At 40.1% G+C, this 22,466-nt stretch overlaps 1 protein-coding gene across 8 annotated transcripts in view; it reads right to left on the bottom strand.

The window, feature by feature from the left end:
• The window catches only part of MAP7 (microtubule associated protein 7), a 112,790-nt gene that overhangs the window by 37,698 nt on the left and 52,626 nt on the right, over positions 1–22,466 (bottom strand). For 6 of the 8 annotated variants that reach the window (XM_065680790.1, XM_065680785.1, XM_065680786.1 and 3 more), the window contains exons 2-3: positions 9,040–9,108; positions 3,669–3,746 (exon numbers count right to left, since the gene is read on the bottom strand). In XM_065680790.1, the coding sequence (XP_065536862.1) occupies positions 3,669–3,746; positions 9,040–9,108 (147 nt within the window). The remainder of the gene's footprint in view (positions 1–3,668; positions 3,747–9,039; positions 9,109–22,466) is intronic. The other 2 variants (XM_065680791.1, XM_065680789.1) reach the window with 1 other exon arrangement.

The raw sequence follows: 22,466 nt of genomic DNA, 5'->3' as shown, positions 1-22,466 counted from the left end.
AAATGGCATAGAACAACTTTCACCTGTACTACTAAACTTCTACCCTCCAAAATGATGACAGTAGTCAATTAACACATGAGGAAAAACCTGTGCGTTTCCCTTGCCAGTTCCCAAACCTTGTCTGGGAATCAGCAAAGAGACAGCAAGTTAGCTGGAGCCAATTCCCTGCCAGGATCCACCAGAACAGTTTAATAGTAAGAACAATTGAGTTTCAGCACCAGGGAATGTTCTTAGCACTGTTTAATTTGACAGTACTGATAAAGCCAGTATAGCAGAATTAAGTGTGAAGCCCCCCTACTGATCAAGCAGTAGCTTTTATTAAACTCTCCCAGTTTGACCAGGGCATTTACTATGTTTGCCTTCACAAACTACTCAGTTCTGACATGTGTCTCCGGTGCCAGACATAACCACCCAGCCTGACATATGCAAAGGAGCCATAGTGCCAAGCTGAGCCAGGAAAACTGTGACAGCTCCATTCACTTTGTCCTCCAAGAACAGCCCTGTTTAACAGCTACCACCCTCACCTAGTGCTGCCTCTCCTGGGATTCCTCTCTTGCAAAACCCAAGAGGGTTGGTGTCACACAGAGAGATCTGATATTCGTATTTTAAAGGACAGATACTAACTTCATGCATAGACACTGTGGGAAGGAGTGCTAGCACAAACAGTACAAAATGAAAACATGACTACTAAAGAGCAAGTGACACATTGGAAGCATTATTAAGTAAAGATTAACCTAATAATCCTTTAAAGGTTTGAATGCACATTCCAACAAGTAAAACACACATTACCAAATGATCAAGGGAATAAGAAACTTAAAGCATAGCTGCTAAGCAATTCCTTCATTTCTGCCCATGTGAAAAGGCAAGCCGAAGTATAAAAGGTAAACCCCCCAGACTGATAAAACTTCTTAGTTATGGAAAACATGAATTACACAGGAAAAAACCCCAAAGAATTAATCTTTTAGAAATGCTGGGAGGGCATTTCAAAAATAATGCCTTTTCTATAGAGAAGGAACTAAAAAGTTCTCCTTTCTTGATGGGGTGATTAGCTGCAATAGCATACATGTCCCTGTGTGCTTGCTACATTTTGTACAGAAAGTTCCAAAACCAGACATTAATATACTACAGTGAAAGGGGCATTTTTTGTAGAAGCCTTTTCAATTCTTTTCAATCAGGTAGCATAACATGATCCTCAAGAAACACAGACATTGACAGTCCCACTACACATATGCTATATGTACCCAGACAACCAAAATGACAGCACTCATCTTTCCTACTCTCTAAACTCTCATTAAAAAGAACTAGACACCCAAGTGTCGTAAGTAGAATAAGACTACTAGAATACCACTGCCAGGTGTAAGCAAATCCTCAAGAGTACAGAGCACATACTGAGCCATTATACCACAGCGCAAGCACATCTATCATAGCACAGTGGAACTTTAAAAAAAATAAAGCTCAAGAGTAAACAAAAAGGGGGGCAGGGGGAAAACAGATCTCAAATTTACCCTCCCATAACATCAGAAATATTGACCAATAAACAATTGTTATTCAATTGGTAGTCCACATGATCTCAACAGAAGGGTTGAACAACTTAATTTTCATTAAAAGATGGATAACGTGACCTCATGTGGTTCAAGTTGCTAGAAGTACAAAGAATTGTTAAAGATTACTGCCAACTCTACACTCACAGAACTGAACACTGTCTTTGTTAGGGGGAGAAAGGGAGAATAATTTCACTTGAGGTATGTCTGAAATTCTCAGCTCCTGCTTAAAAAGAAGCCTTGGCTAAATTTGACATAACCCCTGAATCAAAAGGAGAGGAATTAAGTTTAAATCCAACTCAGTTCTATTAAAAAAAAAAAAAAAAAAACAAAAAAAAAACCCACAACAAAAAACCCTTCCTTTAGTTGCTTTACTGTTGCACAGCTGATGTCCCTGTATTAACAAAATCCAACTCTATAATTTTCAGTAAGGCACATTTATGTAACAACATTATACAACTTGATGTTTAAGACAGGCAGCTGAGGCATTTTTTTTGCTAAGGTTCACATGACATGAGTGACTGACTATCTATATTCTACACTAAAAAAAAATGAGGCTTGCTTGCCATTGCAAAAATCATTGCTTTGCTGTACTGGAACAAAAAAAATCTCAGGAAACAGCTCCTAAATCATAATGCTGGCAGACAAATACGTAGATGAAAGTACAATGGGGCTTTCAATTTTCTTGTTAGTTCAAAATAATTCTTCATGCAAGAACACACAATATGCTGATACATCATGGGGACATGCAGAACTCTCCCATTTCAGAACAAAGCATTCTATGTCAAATTAAAAAAAACCTACAGTTTGATGTTGCTTTTAAAACACCACACAAAATGACATGGTTTCTCAACAGAAGTCACGTCCTTCCAGTAACAGATGTACATTTATCAATAGCTAGAATAATTAGAGTTCAGAAAAACTTAAGGAAAGCATCCCTCTCTGCACTTGAGTAAAGCATTGTTACTACACAAGGATTGAACCTGAAAAAATAATTTCAAGACATGGAAACATCACCTGTGATAAGCTAATCAGAAGGAGCCAGTAATTGCTGTGGAACTTGAAGAAACTAAGCTTATACATACCATTAGCCTCAACTCCAGGAGCAGCTTTTTAGGGATTGGCAAATATCAAGGGCATGTTATCCCCTTGCGCAACTGAAGACCACCTATTTCCTTTACTCCTCCAAAACAACCTTAGTGATTCATGCATGGTTAGTACAATGTTATAAGGTGCTGGATATCAATGCTGTTAAAACCTAGATGGCAATAAATCATGGCTCTCCAGGTTAGAAAAAGCAGTATAACTCTGATTGGAGTCATGAAATAGTTCTATAAACTTACAGAAGCTATAAAATGGAAATAAAGAACCTCTGTTTCTCAAGCCATAAGAACAACACAGCATGAAAACAAATCAGAGTGAATGTGTTAAAATAAAAAAAAATAAAAAAAAAAAAAAAGAAACACTTTGCCACAGACTGTTGCTGCAGCCAAACATTCTGTTCAGAAAGCCAACAATTTTGCTTCATATAATTCTATAGTTCTCCCACCACCACACTCAGTATAGTGCCCATCACTAGTCACTTGTTATGTAACCTTCACTATTCACTTGAACAGCGACATAGGTGCTTACGCACAGGTAACAAGATACTGAATACAACTATTTGACACCTACTAAAGGTTTTACCTTTAGTAAAAAAACAAGCTTATATAGAAATATTCAAACCATACATTGCAACATGTTCTGCAATTCTATTCCATGGCAATACAGGATGCATTCAACATATTAAGTAGTCTAATTTTAATTGGCAAAATATTCTAAAACTTCAAACTTCCATCTACAACAATGACACTTCCTTGCATTATTTCAGAAATCAGCTGATTTTTCATTCAGATTCACAAAGGTAATTGGAATGTGACAGGTATAGCAATGAGGAATCCCAAGATGTGCATGAATTAAAAAAGATCTACTTTAAAGATGCAATAGTGTGTCTAGAATGACATTATTGCATATCTAGCACTATCAGTTTGCTGAATGCTCTTAAAGTAAACCGGAAAAAACATTGCATACGAATGATAGTCCATTAAAACCCCCAAACAATAAAAACCCCAACACAGTAGGCCTTACCTAGCTGTTTTTCTCGTTCTTCTCTCCGTTCTCTAGCAAGCCGCTGCCTGTCATCAACCTTTAGTATTGTTGGATGATCTACAAATGGAGGGAGGGGGAAAATATTAGGCATATAGCATAAAATCAAACAGTACCATGAACAAGTTTTTAAAGAAGTGACCATTAAACAATTCTAGTTATTCTGCTTTCAAAATAGATGATTTTCATAAATCCATCTTATAAAAAAGGTATTAAAAAATGTGAGTGCATTCTAATTATCAAGACGTAAAATGCTTGCAAAAAAATTAAGTGGTAACCCTGAATTCCTTTCAAGACTATTGAATTCGAAAGCTCAGGAAAAACGTTTTGGTTTGTTTCCAAGCCTGTAACACTTTGGCAGCTTGAGAGCATCCTGGAACTACTGTATCTGAAAATACTGTCTATTATTCTACAATCTCTCTCCAAAAGGCTTCCACAGGAATTTCTATTATAATGCAGCACCTTCTTCCCAACCATATTGCCTCGAAAACCCACCAAGCCCTATTTCACAAGCCTGAAGAAGCTCAGTACTTAAGCAAAAGAGGTTGGATCAAAAAACTGTAGAAGTTCCAGCTGAGCTTCTGAAAAGAGCAAGATACTGATCTCCACAGATGTTTGCATTCACATGAATTAAAAGCTCTGGCAAAAACATTAAGACATGCATGGACCGGTATAATTCCAATAAAGAAAGATGACAGTTTCCTCAGCTATCCTTTGTAGACTGAAAGTTAGCTAACCTATTTCCTTAAAAATACTTGCAGCTGGCCACTTGCATCACAGCAATAAGACTAAGGATAATATGAAAAAACAGAAACAAAAAAATCTGTGTCAGAGCCCAGGCTTGGCTGTAAAAGTCCAACCTTGGGTGGAAAACCACCGCTTGCTCAGTGAGCTCTCTGGAAGACAACAAAATGCTGATCAGCTAGCATCCTGCTTCCAGCCTCAGCATGGAGCTGGTCCAGACAACAAGGGAACAAAACCCAAGATACTTACTCATCTCAGCATGCTGCCAAAACTAATTTCCTACTTAGCCTTAGCCTGTTCTCTTAAACCTGGAAAGCTGCTCATTTAAAACTTTTTTCACTAGTACTTAAAAAGTTTGCTTTGAATAAAAACACAAGTAAACAAAAAATCACAGAGAAAAATCAAAAATATTTATGGGCATAAAGAAATGACGAGACTTATTTTCATATTGAGGAGAACTCAGCTTTTAAGTATTTTAAGACAAAGAACTACCTAGAATACTGTCACCATGGAAATGCACATAAAAACAAGACAACAGATCTTTGTCACAATTCAGTGCTAATACACAAGTAAGCAATTTGTAAAAAAATGTAAAGTCAGCCTATGTGTGTCTGGACCACATACCTATGAAAAAAGTTACTAGCAAAACAATACAATGGGGCATAAAAATGAAGTTAAAGATATTTACAAAAAATAAATGCCTGAAGTCAGGATGTGCTAGGCAGATTTTGAAGTTATTTAAATCAGACAAAATTCAGTAATGCGCATTTCATAATCTAACATAAGTTTCTGCATCAAGATGACAGAATTTCTAGGACGAACGAATTCATGGATGACTAGGTTCAGTTTAGTTAGTCTTGAACTCTCATCAGTGAAGAACTATCACCTCAACAATGGTCAGAGACTACAGCCCCAATTAATGGTGTTAACAGCAATGCAAAGTAAGAGTGGCAAGGAGAAACCCCATTGCATAGTTAGAACATTTGAACATGATAGTCCCAAAGAAAGATGCAGCAGGAGAACTAGTCATCAGCAAAGACAAATCCATCATCCAATTACAGATCAAACCCTTAATGTTGGTTGAATAGCACACAGTGCTGCTGTTTATGAAACTATGCCTAGTCATATCATTGCGTGGATTTGTCCAAAGTATGGTGTAGATTAACATTTGGCTGATGTTAAGAAGTGTGCTGACTCGAGCGCAGTCACTTCAGCATGCAGACACAGGTCAAAAGGGTAATAATATTCTCTCTCTCTCTTACGGTTGGCCCATAAGATTCACAAAGCATGAATTTCTGTGGCATGAGTAATTACTGCTATTGGAAAAACTCACATCTAATACGAATTCCCCTGGAAAACAAGGATTCCATTCAAGGGCTGTCAGCAAAGTCAATGTAACATTGACTTTGTAACACTGCCTCTGTAACACTGAGTTGACAGAGAATGATGAGACACTGGGGAATAACATAAAATCCTGCTTCTTTTAAAATGCACTATTCTCTTTCCAGGTTTTTTTTCCTCTTTCTTGAGAGAAGAGATTTCCCTACGGGGGAGAAGCAGCAATTCTTCAAAGAGGCAGGAGGGTTACATGGACAGGCAAACCGGAAAGGTATCCCTTAAGAATTCCTAATTATAAGCAACGGAAAGAATAAAATAAATTTTTAAAGCTGCCCTCTGCCATTCTGCATTCTGCCATGTTTGAAGATACCCAATTATTTTTTTCTATATCACACACCTGACAGTGTTCACACACACACACAGCCCCTCTCCCAGCACCCCAAGATGTTAGAACAGTCCTAAAGAATTCACAGTAACTTGCAGGCTATGCAGAGTGTAAGAGTCTTCAGTAACGAGCTATTTTGCATACACGTGGGATCACAAAGAGCTAAATCAATATTAGCACAAGGATGGGGATAACACCTTTGTAGCAGACCAGCATTGCCTTTGCTCTACTAGGACACTACTTGCACACATCACTGGTGCAAATCTTACCATTCATTAAAATGTCTTTTCTAAGCCCTGAAAATAATCCTTCAAAGTCTGGCTACAAGCCCAAGGTCCAACACCTGCACTCTGAATTCCCCTGATTACAGACACCTCCAATACATAGCTTCAGGAACTTCAAGCTGCGGCAAACCAAGAGAGTTCAATAGGCCTGCTCCCTATTTTATTTCTCATGTCTCTGCTCATTAACAACCCACCAGTCAAACACCTGGGGGACTGGTATTTCTTCTTATTCTGTAGGAATACAAGGACAAACACACAAGGAAGGTACTTTGTACTCGTCTTGCTCACATTTGTCATTGGGCTATAGCGATGAGACACAACACACCATTTGCAACAAATCCTGCAAGAATTCCTCAATTCTTACAGAAATAATTGACAACTGGGCATATGCAAAGCCTTACAGAGAACACTTCAGAAAGACCCACATACTGTTGTAGAAGTTTCAGTCTGGTTATCATGTAATGCATGTGAACTCGTGCCATTGTAGTGAAACAGCTTGCTGAGCATAACACACAAATGTTTAATTTTATGCTTATTGTGTTTGGAGGTTAAATAAACTATATTAGTTCTATAGAAGGGAAATTAATTTTGTACCTACTTCTTGAAATTAAACCTGTATTTTTTCCATAAACTTACAACACTTACTGTGAGTCCAAAATAATTTTTAAAAAATCACTAGTTCATGAAAAAGAGCTTAGAGGCCATGAACAGTATTGTGCAGAAATTCAGCACTGAAATATCAGTCATTTTTTGTCCCTTATTATACTAAAAAAAACCACAGCCAAAACCTCCAAAAAAACAGGAATATGCGAATTTCACAAATCTTCTATATAATTAGTACTCAATGAACTCTTAAGCACAGTTGACATTTCTAGAAATTAGGTTGTAATTTTGCTAAACTAGTAACTAACATATGTACTTACTACATATGGCCAGTTTCTGTGGCTCAGGCACCTACCATCTGCACTCAGTGTGACTTCAAAAGTCAGACAACTACTATTCTTCATTTCCATCTATAATCCTCTCAATCTCTTTTCACAAATGCCCTTCTGCCCTCAACCCCTAGGGTGCTAATTTCTGATGCTGAAGAAACTGAAAGGGATATCAGGTGGAAAACAACAGCTAGTTTGTACATTAGTTCACAGCGGTGCTGCGGGGAAAAAGAAAGGTAAACCATCATTATTTGAAAAGATGCATTGCCTGGATCGCAAACTGTCTTCCGTTTGTCCAGCTCCCTTTGTACGGCCATGCATATATGCAGAGTTGCCTTGGACTCGTAATATTTGTTCAGCCTGTAGACACTTTCCAGAGAATAATGACGCTGTTTATAGTGACAGCTGTCCCTCCTGCTGCAAACTCTTTGGTTTGGTTTTTAACCAAAACCATTTGACACAAAATTCATGTGCAGTCTAAAGAAAAACAAACAACAAAACCCAACCAACCAAACAACAAACCACCAGCTCTGAGAAGCTCTCTCTTCAATCGAGACTCTCACCAGCTGTGTGCAGAGCTAAACCCTGCACACATGCCTGTGCCCTTCCTCTCTCCAGCCCAAGGAATTTTGTATTCCTTTCTATACACCAGCACAGAAGAAGGGAGCACAGGACACTTTCCTGAGAACTGAAAACTGCAGGATAAAGTGGATGCTGAACACTGTCCATCACTTCTGGCTTCCCGTGGAAGCAGGTAATGTTACCTTCATTCTCTTTTTTTTGCCCCATTGTCTTTCTGACAGCTGTGAATGTGGTGCTTTGTGCTGGACCCAGCACTGCCTGACAGAGATGAGATGAGATCTGAACATAGACAGCACTGGGATTGCTTCCCTCTGGGGACATGGGCTGAAGTACCCAGTTTAGGGACAGAGAAGAGTCTGTCAATACAAAACAGCCACTGAGCTGCCAAGCTGTCAAGGAGTTGAGAAGGGAGTGCTTGCAGCGTGCCTCATACTCAGCAACACGAGTACATATGCTATTTCAGGCACGTAAACAAGACCATTATTAACTGCATATTTTAAACTTGCATAACTGAATTGCAATACAGGCAGAATTTAGATATCTAATCTCTCTAATTTAATGCTACATTATGCATTAAGGACTACATTAAACATTTTAATATGTAGACTTCCAATTGTGTAAGTGAATAGTGAATTAAATCCACACAGTGTACTAATCAGGTATGGTGAAGCAATGACAAACATCTGCCTACTGCACAGAGTATATTACAGAATATGGCATGCTTTATGGTAAATGAAGAAATGTCTGAACAGAAGCACATTTATATAAAAGATGAAAATCTTTGCCTATAACGGATAATCCTCATGCAAGCACAGATGCAGGTATAGTGGCTTCTCTTGCCTTATCTCTCTTCCCAACCCTCATTCCTAAACTGTGGTAAAAGTTTGGGTTTTTTTCCAGTTTTGCTCCTTTGCAAAAAATCAGAAATACCAGCCTAACTGAATACAGTCAATGATACCAGTTTTGACTGAAACAGCAAGACAGGTATAACAGCATCAAGCATCGTAAAAGTTCCTAAGACAACAGCTGATTTTCACACACCATTGAGGCAGGCAGCATTATAAAACGAAGCATATGGAATGGTGTACCTGGTTTAGTTCCAGTGTTGCATTGTCCTGAAGTGCCTTTCTTGTCTTGTATCTTGGAACCTTCAGCTGCTAAAATAAGCAAGAAAATGAGATTAATTAATTAATCAAATCACTAAACAATAGCTCAACCACTATAATAATGCAACTTAGACATCACCAAATTCCCAGAAATCACCAGAACATTTTAAAACACCACTTTAATGCCATTTTGCATAGAAAAAGCCCTGAAGGCTACACAGAAAATACCAAAGCCACAATACAAGTTCCCCATTCAAGTTGAGAAAAAAAGCAACAAGAAGATTCCATTTTAACAAAGCTGTTTTTAATAAGGATTGGAGATGCTTTGGAAACCACTACTTCCAAAGAACAGCAGCCTTTAATTTTTTAAATTTAATTTCCCTTGCAGGAAGCTTCATTAATCACACTAATAAAAGTGGGAATAACAAAATGAATAATGGTCTGCAGACTTAGAAGAAGAAACCATCAAACATGTTGCGATGTTTGGATGCAGTAGGGAGGAAACTGTGTTGTTAAAGGTGACTTGCAGAGCCCAGCTTTCTAAAGGTACAGTACAAGATACTGGTCAAAACTTTGTAGACTCTTTACAAATTACTAACACAGCCATTATGCAGAATTGAATAGGACAATCTATGACCTGAATGAATTCTAACAGAGAAGATATTCCCATCATTTTAACAGATTTTTGATGATGCCCTGGCAGAAAAGAGACAGAAAGAGATAATCCTGAGGCTCTGAATGCCCTTTCGACAATCTTTTATAGAGAAAATTGAAAAATTATTATACCTCAAATCTCAGCCATATCCTTGGTTCAGCATCTATTTATAATTAAAAGCCAAGCCACGAAATCAGATGCTATGATTTTCTCAGCTCACTACTCATCTTTGTATCCAGCAGCTCTACTGTAAGAGTGTTTGAGTCCAGAACTCAGCAATCTGGGAAGAGTCTAAAGACAGATTGTATGAATTCTAAGAACCTTTCCACAAAAGAGTTTGAAAACACTTGCAAGCAAGGATAAGGAGACACTTACACAATTAAAGCTTGGGAGAGGGAAAAAAAAAATAATTTAAATTAACTTAATTTGAATTAGAATATCACTAGCAATGAAAATTGGAAAAAACCCGATTAGTCCAGCTTTAAAACCTAGACAGATGTCACTGTATTAGATGCACTTTAGAAAGCATAATTAATATTTTTCAGATGGTTCTAAGCATTTCCTATGTTTGCCTGCTTTAGCAATACACACTCAGGCCTTAGTGCCTCAGTGAGTTCATGCCTTTTATGGCCTGACAAAAGTCTTTGTTTCCCCTTTAACTCCTTCCACGGGCACATTTCAGAATAAACATAAAGGATAAGCATAAAGGGAGGCTGGAGCACCTCCCGTATGAAGACAGGCTGAGAAAGTTGGGGCTGTTCAGCCTGGAGAAGAGAAGGCTGCGTGGAGACCTCATAGCAGCCCTCTAGCATCTGAAGGGGGCCTATAAGGATGCTGGGGAGGGACTCTTCACTAGGGACTGTAGTGATAGGACAAGGGGTAACAGGTTAAAACTTAAACAGGAGAAGTTTAGATTGGATATAAGGAGGAAGTTCTTTCCTGTGAGGGTGGTGAGGCACTGGAATGGGTTCCCCAGGGAAGCTGTGAATGCTCCATCCCTGGCAGTGTTCAAGGCCAGGTTGGACAGAGCCTTGAGTGGGATGGTTTAGTGTGAGGTGTCCCTGCCCATGGCAGGGGGGCTGGAACTAGATGATCTTAAGGTCCTTTCCAACCCTAACTATTCCATGATTTTATGATTCTATTACAGAAACAAAATATACAGCGAGAAGAGGCAGAGTACGGAAGTGGGAATGTACGTGACGCTTTTTGCAGGGTGGAGGCAAGTGAGGGAAATAGGAAGATAGTGTTGATTAACTCTTCAGTGTTCAAAAGCTACATTTTGCTGATAGCAGCAGTCAAAAAATTAGTCACCAAAAAAGGTGTGCAATTTTAAATTATCATCAAAAGAACCCACTCCCCTGAACAACTGTATGAAGCCTTTAGTGATCTGCAGAAGTAACTACTATTGAATTTAACAAATGTTCATTCCAAAGCACGGTAAGAACTGTCACACCTTAAAGTCAGCCCAACAAAACCCAGAGGCCCGAAACGTACATCAGGATTCCCATCAGCCTGGCCTAGGGCGTCATATAAAAAACTGTTACAAAATAATTAAAATATTGGTTCTGAGCATTAGTGAGAGCACTGATGTTCCAACGGCTTCAGCACAACCTTCTTTGCATCTCTCATAAAGCACATGTACATTATTTTCTTCAAGCATTGTGCCATGGGATTACATAATGCTCCATTAACATCAAAACAGTGGTCTAAAAGCCATCCAAAACAGTGGTCTAAAAGCCATCCAGATAATATTTTGTAACAGAGCCTCGGTACACAGAATAATATTTTTTCCGTATTTCCTCCTCTGACATTTCCTTGGAATATTTTGTGACACAGTTTGAGTACACATTCATATGACCACTCATATGACAAGTGATGAAGAAAAGAACAGATGGCACTACCATAAGTTTTAACGATGCTGGATATCAAATAAGAATTGGCACAAGTATTTAGTAACTAGTGTAGGTGTGCTCCCACATAAAATACCTCTTGCTCTAAGATACAAACAGATTAATCAGACAACTAAACATCTAAAATCCAAACCAAAATATTGACAACACAGGTTCCACCAAGACTCACTCACCTAACTCCTGCCAGGAGAGACATAATTCAACTACCTAATGCTTGCTCTGTTGCTTATCTTGAAACACTATCTTTACATGGAGAGAATTAATGTTGTATAAAGAAGTATCAGAAGTAAGAGGATATTTTTCTTGAAGCATTCTGGAAACTGAAAGGGCTGAAGATCTACAAAGGGTCTGGATCAGAAGGCTGCAGCACCTCTCCTATGAAGTCAGGCTGAGACAGTTGGGTTTGTTCAGCCTGCAGGAGAGAAGGCTCTGGGGAGACCTTACAGCAGCCTTCCACTCCATTAAGGAGACCTACAAGAAAGCTGGAGAAGGACTTTTTACAAGGGCATGTAGGGATAGGACATGGGGTAATAACTTCAAACTGAGAGCAGATTTAGATTAGATATAAGGAAGAAATTCTTTACTATGAGGGTGGTGAGGCACTGGCACAGGGGGCCCAGAGAAGCTGTGGATGCCCCATCCCTGGCAGTGTTCAAGGACAACCTGGACAGGGCTTTGAGGAACCTGGTCTAGTGGAAGATGTCCCTGTCCATGGCAAGGGGTGGAACTAGATGAGCTTTAAGGACCCTTCCAACCAAAACAATTCTATGATTCTATGATCTGTCTTGTCAATGTGTGCCACAAAGAGGAATCTGACTTTTATTCGACCCCATAAGGTATTTTCTGATATATGGCTCTTCTGGCTTGTATTTTTTACCTTCTAGTGTTTCTGATGTTAAATCAAAACACTAAGTGATTTTCCCATTGCCACAAAGGAGCCCCACTGCCCACCCATCCCAACTGAAGGAGACATCATATGGGGAAATACTTCACCCCAACCTCCCACTGATCAGGAAAGCTGTAAAGAGCTGCACCATGCCACCTTCACTTTGCAGTACGGATAATACTCATGGATAATACTTCCAGATAAGAAAGTCAGATGAAAAGCTTTGTCTAAGCAGGGTTTAAAAATATGCAACTTCACCTACCCATCCAGTGCATGGATTTCAGGGACTGCGCAGAAATCACCAACAGATTGAAGTGCTGGCAGAATCAAACCCTTGTTTTCTTTCTAAACACATCAGTGTAACACTATATTACTGTGTTTGGAAACTCCCCCCTCCCCCCCTTAAAGGTAAAAGCATATATTTAAAGTAATTTTAAAATTGAGCTGTATTATCCATTTTACTTCAGCTGTTCCTGCTAAGGGGTCAGTAACTGGGTAGCAAATGATGGTAGCAGAGCACTGGCCTGGCACAAGGGTTGCTCTGAACTTACAACTTTTACTGACTAAAGCAATATCTCTACTGCTATGCAACTACAACTTTATGCTCAACATTATCTAACATGTCACCCAAAAATCACTGATGTAGAAAACTGCAGCAGGTCAGTGCAGGTTAGTGAAACTCCAATTGGTCAAGAGGTGAGGTTTGACAAAGCTGCTTCAAACTTGTGGAATAATCTCCTCCAGCTGCCAGAAATACAGACTCTTGGAAGTAGTCACATAGTTGCTCAATTTTCCATGAGATTTTCCTCCCTCCTTTCATCACATGCTTCTCCTCTAGTGTTACATAAACCTGCATGAAACGCCTAATTGCAAGTATGCAAATGTAAATTTAACAAAAAAATAAGAGCTCAGACATATTAAAAATGCACATCTATCAGATTATTTTAAGATATATGCTACTGATAATAGCTTAAAAGAATAGAAGAGTATAGAACTTCTATTTTAAGGCAGCTTTGGGGGATTAAAATGTAAGTGTGAAACAATACTGTGAACAACATATACTTTTGGCCATACAAGCTAAATACCCAAGTTAAAATGTTGCCTATATATATATATGAGTATATATTTGACATCAAGCACCTATCTTGATAACAGAAAACAATGGAAAGAATCCAAACTAAGTTTTCATAGCTTCATTTTGCAATAGCAGAGAAAGAAATGTCACATTTGAAATTTGATTACTTTAGGTCATATTCCTGTGAATCCAGAAAAAGTTACATTTGCAAAATAAGTTGGAGGACGCAATCACCAAAGCAACATAAAAGATTCTGCTGCCATATTGATATGTGATCATTGTATTTTGGCCTCTTAAGCACGTAGCATGGTCTATTAGACCCTGAGTGTAACCAAAGAACACATAGCAACTCTCTCCCAGCTCTGCCATTACTATGTGGCATAGTATGAAATGGAAAACTAGGCTTCAGTTTCCCTATCTGCAAAAGGGATGGCAGAAGAGAGATGTACTGCTACTAAATACATACACATTTAAACACTGAGCTCTGAAGTAAAACCAGCTGCAGCACAGAATTTAGTATTTAAACATTTCAAAGGCTGAAAAGAGGATGCATAAAGCTGACCAGTACTAGGAAGGATATCTGCAGGTTCAGCTTTTAGCCATCACCTTGAACCAAGTTGAAGAAGATCAGCCACAGGATATGGGCAGCTGTACTAATGGGTCTCTACTTCCAGAAACAGTCTCCAGCAGATGAAATGCAGTGAGAAGGGGCACTTGGGGACCACAAGCAAGAGATGGTGTCACAAAACTGTGTCAGGGGCAGGACATGCACAGCAGTCCCCACAGAACTGCACCCTAGCAACATTCTGGAAAGGGGAACTGTATGAGAGCTGCACAGCCACAGATGAGAGCACAAGCACAGGTATGCCTGTGCCAATACGTAGCAGAGGAAATACAGCTTATTCCACCTCCAGCTATTCCCTTACGAACATTGCCCCCCCAAAAAACCCAAATCCCCACACTTTCATTCACATGCTTATATAGTATTTTATGCCTAATATGCACAGTGTAAAACTGCATAGTTTGAACTACTCAGAATTAAGCAGAAACCAGGGCTTCCTAGGACTGTATAAGCAAGAATGAAGTAAGGTTACTCTAGGCATTCTTATCTAGCAGGTGGGAGCAGCAGTTGGCTAGAGGTATCGCTGTGCTGGGTGGAGTGTGTTGAAAGTGCAGACACAGGTCAGAGCTGACAATGTTTATTAGCTTAAATGCAGAGCTGCATTAAGTCTGAAATCCTGAGTACCTGACTTGGGTAAGAATCACCATTCAGCAACTGGCTGTTCTATTCTAAAGCAACAGCACTAAATTTTAAGACTAAAGAGTTCACTTTATTGGCAAAACTGGAGTGGTTATCCTACTAACAAATTCATGTGAGCCATGACCTAGGGGCTGGGTACAGGAAGAACAAAGTTCAGTGTGAATTAAAGCTTTCTCACTGCCTGCGTCCCTTGCTTTTTCTTACGTCCACAGCTTATGAACAATACTTTAGTAATACTTACACATGTAAAAGCTACTCTCCATATTTTCAGAAAAATATATCATGCAAGCCTTATTCTTTGTATTACCAAGTGTCCATATATATACTTATATATATATATACTTAGATAGAGTTAAGTACCGCACTCATTCAATACTTGCACTCCATACTTTTCTATTTGTGCATTAAAATTAGAAGCTTGGGAACAAAGGAGAGTGATCTCTCCAGAGATAAATAGGTCTGAAAGTCCTATGGCTGGCCAAAAATTACCAAGATAAATGCAGCTCAGCTGGCAGATACAAATGCAAAACCCAAGCACACGGATGTCTAACGCTGAAATCTTCAGCATAAGTCAGGATAAAGTTATGATCTGCTTTCCTTTTCTGAAATGTAGGAGACAGTAAGTCTTAAAAAAATACACAAGAAAAAACTCACATGTGCACTTGTTAAAAAGCTACAGCTTTCACAAAACCCACTTGTCAATAACAACTCTGACACTACCCGAAAGAAGAGCTGGAGGAGAAGTGGCCTGGCAATCAGTTACAGCACAGCTGGAGACATTTTCTAATATTCACTGTACTAGAAGCTGGACTGACCTTGGACAGATCAACTTCCTTAGGCTGCTGCTTCCACCAGCTGCCTCTGAGCTGAGCACTGAGTCAAGGCTACTCCTTGCTTTCATTTATTCACTGTGTAAGCACACTCTGAAGCCTCAATCTTGTCCACGACCTGTTGTGCTTTTTCAGAACATTATTATAAAACAGTACTTTGAGTGTACCAAAATTACACTACAATGAGCGCTAGTTTTTACTTTTGTACTTTTTGTGTACACATACATAACAGTTATCAAAGTGCTTCAAAACAAGACATCAAGAAAATTCTCACTTTCAACTAATACATGCTACAACACAACCCTGCTGAGAAGCATGGAGATGGATCAAGCAGAAATCCAAACACAAAAGCTTGAACATAAAACCAAACCATCATCTTTTTTCATCACTGAAATCTATTTGTACATGCTGCTCAGAACACCTGCATCCAAGATGTTTACTCTGACACTTGAACGGCACAGGAACCAAGCACCAGCATCTTAGTCTTATAAAACATCTCCTTTTCTCCTCCTCTGCAACAACTTAAAACGTCTCTTTCCTGCAGGAAGTAATAAATGGTGGCTCATGGGTTGCTGTTGGCCTCCAAAGTAGTCTGCCAGTAGTCAGCTCCTATCCACAAGACCGTTCTGAAGCAAACTTCATCCTTTAAAAATCTTACTGCGGAGCCCTTCTCATGAAGCCAATGTACCGTCCTGGTAGCCAGAAGACTCTCCCTGAACAGTCGCTGAGGGCAGGACAAACCAGCATGGTTAGAACTCCCTGCTCTGAGTCACTATGTACAAATCGCTTCCAGGCGTTACCAGGAAGCCCCAGAGACCAGCTCAGCTGGGAGGCTCAGAGGAATGCTAGGGTTGAGCTCAGAAATCAAGATTTTTTTCAGCAGAACAGAATGGAAATGCAAGGGAACTGCCTGGGGATGCAAGGACTGTAGGGCTGAGCAACAGGTTGTAGGAGGGACGAGAGGAGAATCAGAGGATTTCCATAGAAAGAGAGGCCTGAGTGACATTAATGTGCATTTTGCAGCAGCTTGGTCACAAGAGCTGTGATCTTTTTAGGGAAGGGGGAATCCATTTTCTTTCTTACACTGTCTTTCTTTCAGGTTAATCCTATGGGGAAGAAGATACACATAAGAACAGAATCAAAGTGTCAGGATGCAAAGTCTACACTCTACACACTTACTGCCAAGCCCCCTCCACTCCACCCAAGATATCTCAAGCCCTCACAAAAGCCCTGGTATAGATGGTTCATAAGGAGACACTAGAAAGTCTTCCCTGTGTGTCATTTTGCTGCCCTCTCCCCCACCCCTCCTGCCAGTTGAGCCATAATCACCAGCAGGTGTTGTAATGGCTGCATGGGGCTTGCTCTGGACTTTGGGAAACAAATGGCAACACGGTACTCAAGGAGTGTCAGGAACAGTGACTCAGCTGTGTTACTGGTATGCAAATCTGACCATAAATCAATCATCTTACTTTACAAATAGTGACAGCCCAGGGCCCACTGAGCAATCCTTCATGGCAGTGGGCTGCAAAACAGGATCTCCCTTTGAGTAAGGACACCTTCTCAAGGTTATTCCTTGAGGTTAAGAGATTCCTTGCCTCAACAGTAAACTTAGAAATCTTAGCTATACAATATAGAGGACTGACTGCACATACATAATCCTTTAGACAGACTGCTGACCAAGACTGGGACCAAGTCTAGATCCAGCCATACCTAGACTCCTCTCAGAGAAGGAGTTTAGAAAGCCAGGGGGTCCTTTCCAAACCCCATGATTCAATGGGAGGGTCTCCTTGACAGTTCTTTCTGACCCTTTCCGCTATGCAGTAAATATCAAGTGTATCTTGCCATTGAATCTCATTAAACCACTGTCATACTTAGTATCAGTCCTTGTTAAATCACTGCTTTAAGGTAATAAATAAATTGCTGCTTCTGAGTGAAGCACACCATTCCATCCACAACACCCTAACAGAGCTATCCCTTCAGAAGAAAAACAGAAACACATCCAAACTAACATACTCAGGATTCTTAGTTTAAATGCTTCATAAAACTGTTAGCATAATGAGCACGGTTATATGTTAGAGCTTCAACCAAAACCCTTTCATAACAAAATATTTCAACTAGTAACACTGATAAAATTATTTTAAAAAGATGTACAAGGCTCTGCCCATTACTATAGCAGTGAGGCAGTAAGAACTGTGAATTTCTAGAAGGCTTAGATCTAATGCACTTCATGGGGCTACAGAACTCATGGACAAGGGTAAAGCAGTTGATGTCATCTACCTGGACTTGTGCAAAGCATTTGACACTGTCCCACACGACATCCTTCTCTCTAAATTGGAGAGATATCAATTTGATGGATGGACCACTCGGTGGATAAAGAACTGGCTGGATGGCCACACACAAAGAGTTGTGGTCAATGGCTCAATATCTGGCTGGAGACCGGTAACGAGTGGTGTCCCTCAGGGATCGGTGTTGGGACCGGTCTTGTTCAACATCTTAGTCGCTGACATGGACAGTGGGATTGAGTGCACCCTCAGCAAGCTTGCTGATGACACCAAGCTGTGTGGTCCAGTTGATATGCTGGAGGGAAGGGATGCCATCAAGAGGGACCTTGATACACTTATGAGGTGGGCTGATGCCAACCTTAAAAAGTTCAACCACGACAAGTGCAAGGTCCTATACCTGGGTCGGAGCAATCCCAGGCACGGCTACAGGTTGGGCAGAGAAGAGATTCAGAGCAGCCCTGCAGAGAAAGACTTGGGGGTGCTGGTTGATGAGAAAATGAGCATGAGCCAGCTGCAGTGTGCGCTCGCAGCCCAGAAAGCCAACCGTATCCTGGGCTGCATCAAAAGGAGGTGATCCTGCCCCTCTACTCTGCCCTCGTGAGACCTCACTTGGAGTATTGTGTGCAGTTCTGGTGTCCTCAACATAAAAGGGACATGGAACTGCTGGAACAAGTCCAGAGGAGGGCCACGAGGATGATCAGGGGGCTGGAGCACCTCCCATATGAAGACAGGCTGAGTAAGTTTGGGCTGTTCAGCCTGGAGAAGAGAAGGCTGCGCGGAGACCTCATAGCAGCCTTCCAGTACCTGAAGGGGGCCTATAGGGATGCTGGGGAGGGACTCTTCATCAGGGACTGTAGTGACAGGACAAGGGGTAACGGGTTAAAACTTAAAACAGGGGAAGTTTAGATTGGATATAAGGAGGAAATTCTTTCCTGTGAGGGTGGTGAGACACTGGAATCGGTTGCCCAGGGAGGTTGTGAGTGCTCCATCCCTGGCAGTGTTCAAGGCCAGGTTGGATGAAGCCTTGTGTGGGATGGTTTAGTGTGAGGTGTCTCTGCCCATGGCAGGGGGGTTGGAACTAGATGATCTTGAGGTCCTTTCCAACCCTATCTATTCTATGATTCTATGATTCTATAAAACTGAGATCTAGACCTTTGTTTTGAAAGAAGAGGCGTGCCTAATTTTGATTACATGTCAACTCTTAGATTCTCTTAAGGTAAGTAGGTCAAAGGAACTGTTGAGGAGGTTAGGGTGAAGCAAAAAGTACTTACAGATTGTAGACCAGTTTGCTATTTTTAGTACAGGTAATACAAGTCTTAAAAATTTCAAATGTAAGCTTTTTGAAATTTCCATCATTAGCAAATGTAAAATGCCTATTCTTTTAAAGTTTAAACAGCATTACTTACAGAGTACATTTGCAAGCTAGAGGTTTGACTCAGAATATCTATATTTAATTTCTTGCTGAAACAGTAAAGCAGAGCAAAGTTCCTGCCTTATTGAAACACACCTATGAATTAATTTCATATTAAAATATTTTCAGTTTTTACAATTTTGAAGCTGAAGTACATATTTTCATGCTTCCAATACTGTGGAGCTCAATGGTGTGGTTTGCAAATATAAATAAATTAAGAAGACACCAAGCTGCAGTGACCATCCCAGTTCTTTTTGCTCTGGCATTTGTCACAGAAGTCTACTATCAGTTTCCATACAAAGCAGTGTTACTAACGTTCTTTATCTCTGGTGTCCTTGCTAAATAGAAATGAAAACTCATCAGCATTAGTGTTAGCTACTCATGGAATAGTACAGAAGTTGCCATTGTTTTCATATTGTAGACTAGGAGGATAAACAGACGATTTTAACTGTCACAGCTAATTCAGCACTGAACTGTAAAATGTTAAAATCAGAAGCATAAATAGATTTCTTTGCAAACAATACACAGACATAAAAGTGGATTACACAAATAAGTACAGTGAAAGGGATACTTTTTTTTAAGATTAAATTTGTGTAACTGCCCTATGGGAGATGCATATTTATAAAAGATTACTTTTGGCTGACTATGTTGGCTTTAAAAAGCATTGCATTCTAAAATATTAAATAAAGCAGGAGAGCATACCAAACAGTGCCTTTGTAGGAGGAGAGCTGTTAGGCCACTTAGAGTCTCATAAAGATAAAAGAAACACAGTAACTGTAACAGCACTTACAAAGAAGCTGACGCATTATTTCTTCTGGATAATCATACTGCATCATCCTATTGCAATATGAAACAACTGTATTAACACAGACACTGGAAAAATGCCCCTGTTACCTGCTGAAAATGCCTGTGCTGTGAAGCAGTGGCTCTGCAGCTGACCAGAAGGCTGGCAAGCCCAGCCAGATACAGATGAGATACACAAAAGGAAGCTTTTTAAGTACGTATCACCAAAATCAAAGCTGAAATGCCACCACCAGAAGGCATGCAGGGCAACCTCAGTTCCAGACACTCAGCATTTTTTGCTGTGCAGCATGTCTTTGGCCATGTGTTCTACAAACGCCAAGACTGGGCAATATGCAACCTGCAGTGATTTATTCATGACCATGTTGCTTAAAGGCAAAACAATTTTAGCCAAGTTGCAAGTGCACCAGCTCCCTCTTCTCCCCCCTCCCCAGATTTCTAACTGCTGCAGGCAGCATTTGCTACCAGAACGTCAGAGAGATGCTTACATCCAGGACCTGTGTCAGTGTATTGTAGTTGTTGTACATGGAAAGTCAACTCAGAGATTATGAAATGGAGCATCTGTATAGTTTTCTAGATGAAAAACTTTTCTAGACTTCAACTAGAGATCTTGCTCCAAACTATGAAGTAATTCCTGTGAGTATTTCCAAGTCACTCTGAAGCTGACACCTGCCACTGAGACCTGAAGAATTAGGCACAGAGTAGCCTGCTTTCAGTAACATGCTGATCCCAAGGTCAGATGCTGAAGCTTGGGAGAGCAACTTGAGCATTCATTATCTGATATTCTTGTTCAGAGGGCACAAGGATCAAAGCATATTGCAGCCTTTGAGTTCTATAGATAGCAACTGCAGTACAGTAAAGTGAACATGGGGAAAGAAAGAAGGGGAAAACACATACTTTGCTATACATTATTAAGCAATTTGAGTTTGAAATCTAAGCATTTTTAAAAACAACGCAATGTCTTTGGTCTCAGCTTTCCAACAGGAGTTGGTAATGATTTCCCTCCACAAAAATAAATAAAATAAAACATTCTTTTGATGAAACACGCATTTTAACTAAAATGAGCATATCACCAAATGAACAATATCTACTGATTAATTCAGGAGACTCCCACAAGCTCCCAAAGTGACACAGGGCTTTCTTCTTGCCAGCCCACTGACATAGACAAGCCATCACTTCCCTACTGAACTCAGTCATATCCATGCTTTTCTCTATGCTTTAAACTTTTCCCAAATTTGTTCAGGCCGCACTAGTCTGACAGGATTTAAGGCCACGTGCACCGAGGTCCATAGCTACCATCCCAGTGACTTCATGTTTAAGATACAGAGCAGACCTGTAATGGTAGTACTTCTGCCATAGCAACATACTGATCATTCAAAAAGCAAGGCACAACTGTTTACCTGTCTCACAGTAATTAATCCCTTTCTACAGTAACAGAGTGAATCTGTTGCCATATGGGGACATCTCCACATACATATAATCTATTCAGGTGCAGGCTGCATATGCCTTTTGTAAGAACAAATCCTTCACTGACATCTCAGTGTGTTGAGCTTTGCTCTTGACAGGCAAAGTTTAGACCATGGAAGCAAGGTGAGGTTTTAAAACTGCTTTTTTTCTATTAAAAAATCAGAGCAAATTCAGATAGGTACTGCTTTTCTGGACATTATACAGAAAAGACAGATTTCAGCGGCTTATTTTTCTGCTTTTGATGATCTCCCTTTTATTGTGTGTGTATCTGTAGGCACACTCTATTAGAGTGCTTCTACATACACACTCCCAAATAAGGGCTGCAAGTGTTTTAAAGAGGCATAAAACACCACAAAAGAGAGCTACTCTGCTCCTGGTACCTAATTATCTTCACACACCACCACATCAGGCCACTTAGGTTTATGCCTGGAACATTTGCTGGGATTGGTCTTCCAGAGCCAGATAAATTCTAGACCACCTGCAAGTTAGTAGTAACATAGCAAGTAACACAGGTATCCATTTCACTGCTGCTGGGTTTTCCAGGCAAAAAGCTCTGCAGCTCACATGTTTTGGCAGAGATGTTCAGAGCCCTCCTTCCAGCCTTCCGAGAAATAAAACATGACTAAGGCTTGCCAGTTGCTATAGCAACAGCTACCTCTCAACTCCAGAGAAGAGGAAATTTTACAGAATCTGGGCTTTATATAAGCCCCATTAGAAGGGAAAAACGGAAGACCTGGGAAACTACAGACCATCAGTCTTACCCCTGTGCCTAGCAGGATCATGGAGCAGATTCTCCTGGAAGGCCTGCTAAGGCACATGAAAAACAACAAG

Source organism: Lathamus discolor, chromosome 5, assembly GCF_037157495.1.
Source record: "Lathamus discolor isolate bLatDis1 chromosome 5, bLatDis1.hap1, whole genome shotgun sequence".
Classification (NCBI taxonomy): Eukaryota; Metazoa; Chordata; class Aves; order Psittaciformes; family Psittacidae; genus Lathamus; species Lathamus discolor.
Note: the sequence above shows the minus strand (reverse complement) of the source record. Positions and strands in the feature narration are given on the sequence as shown.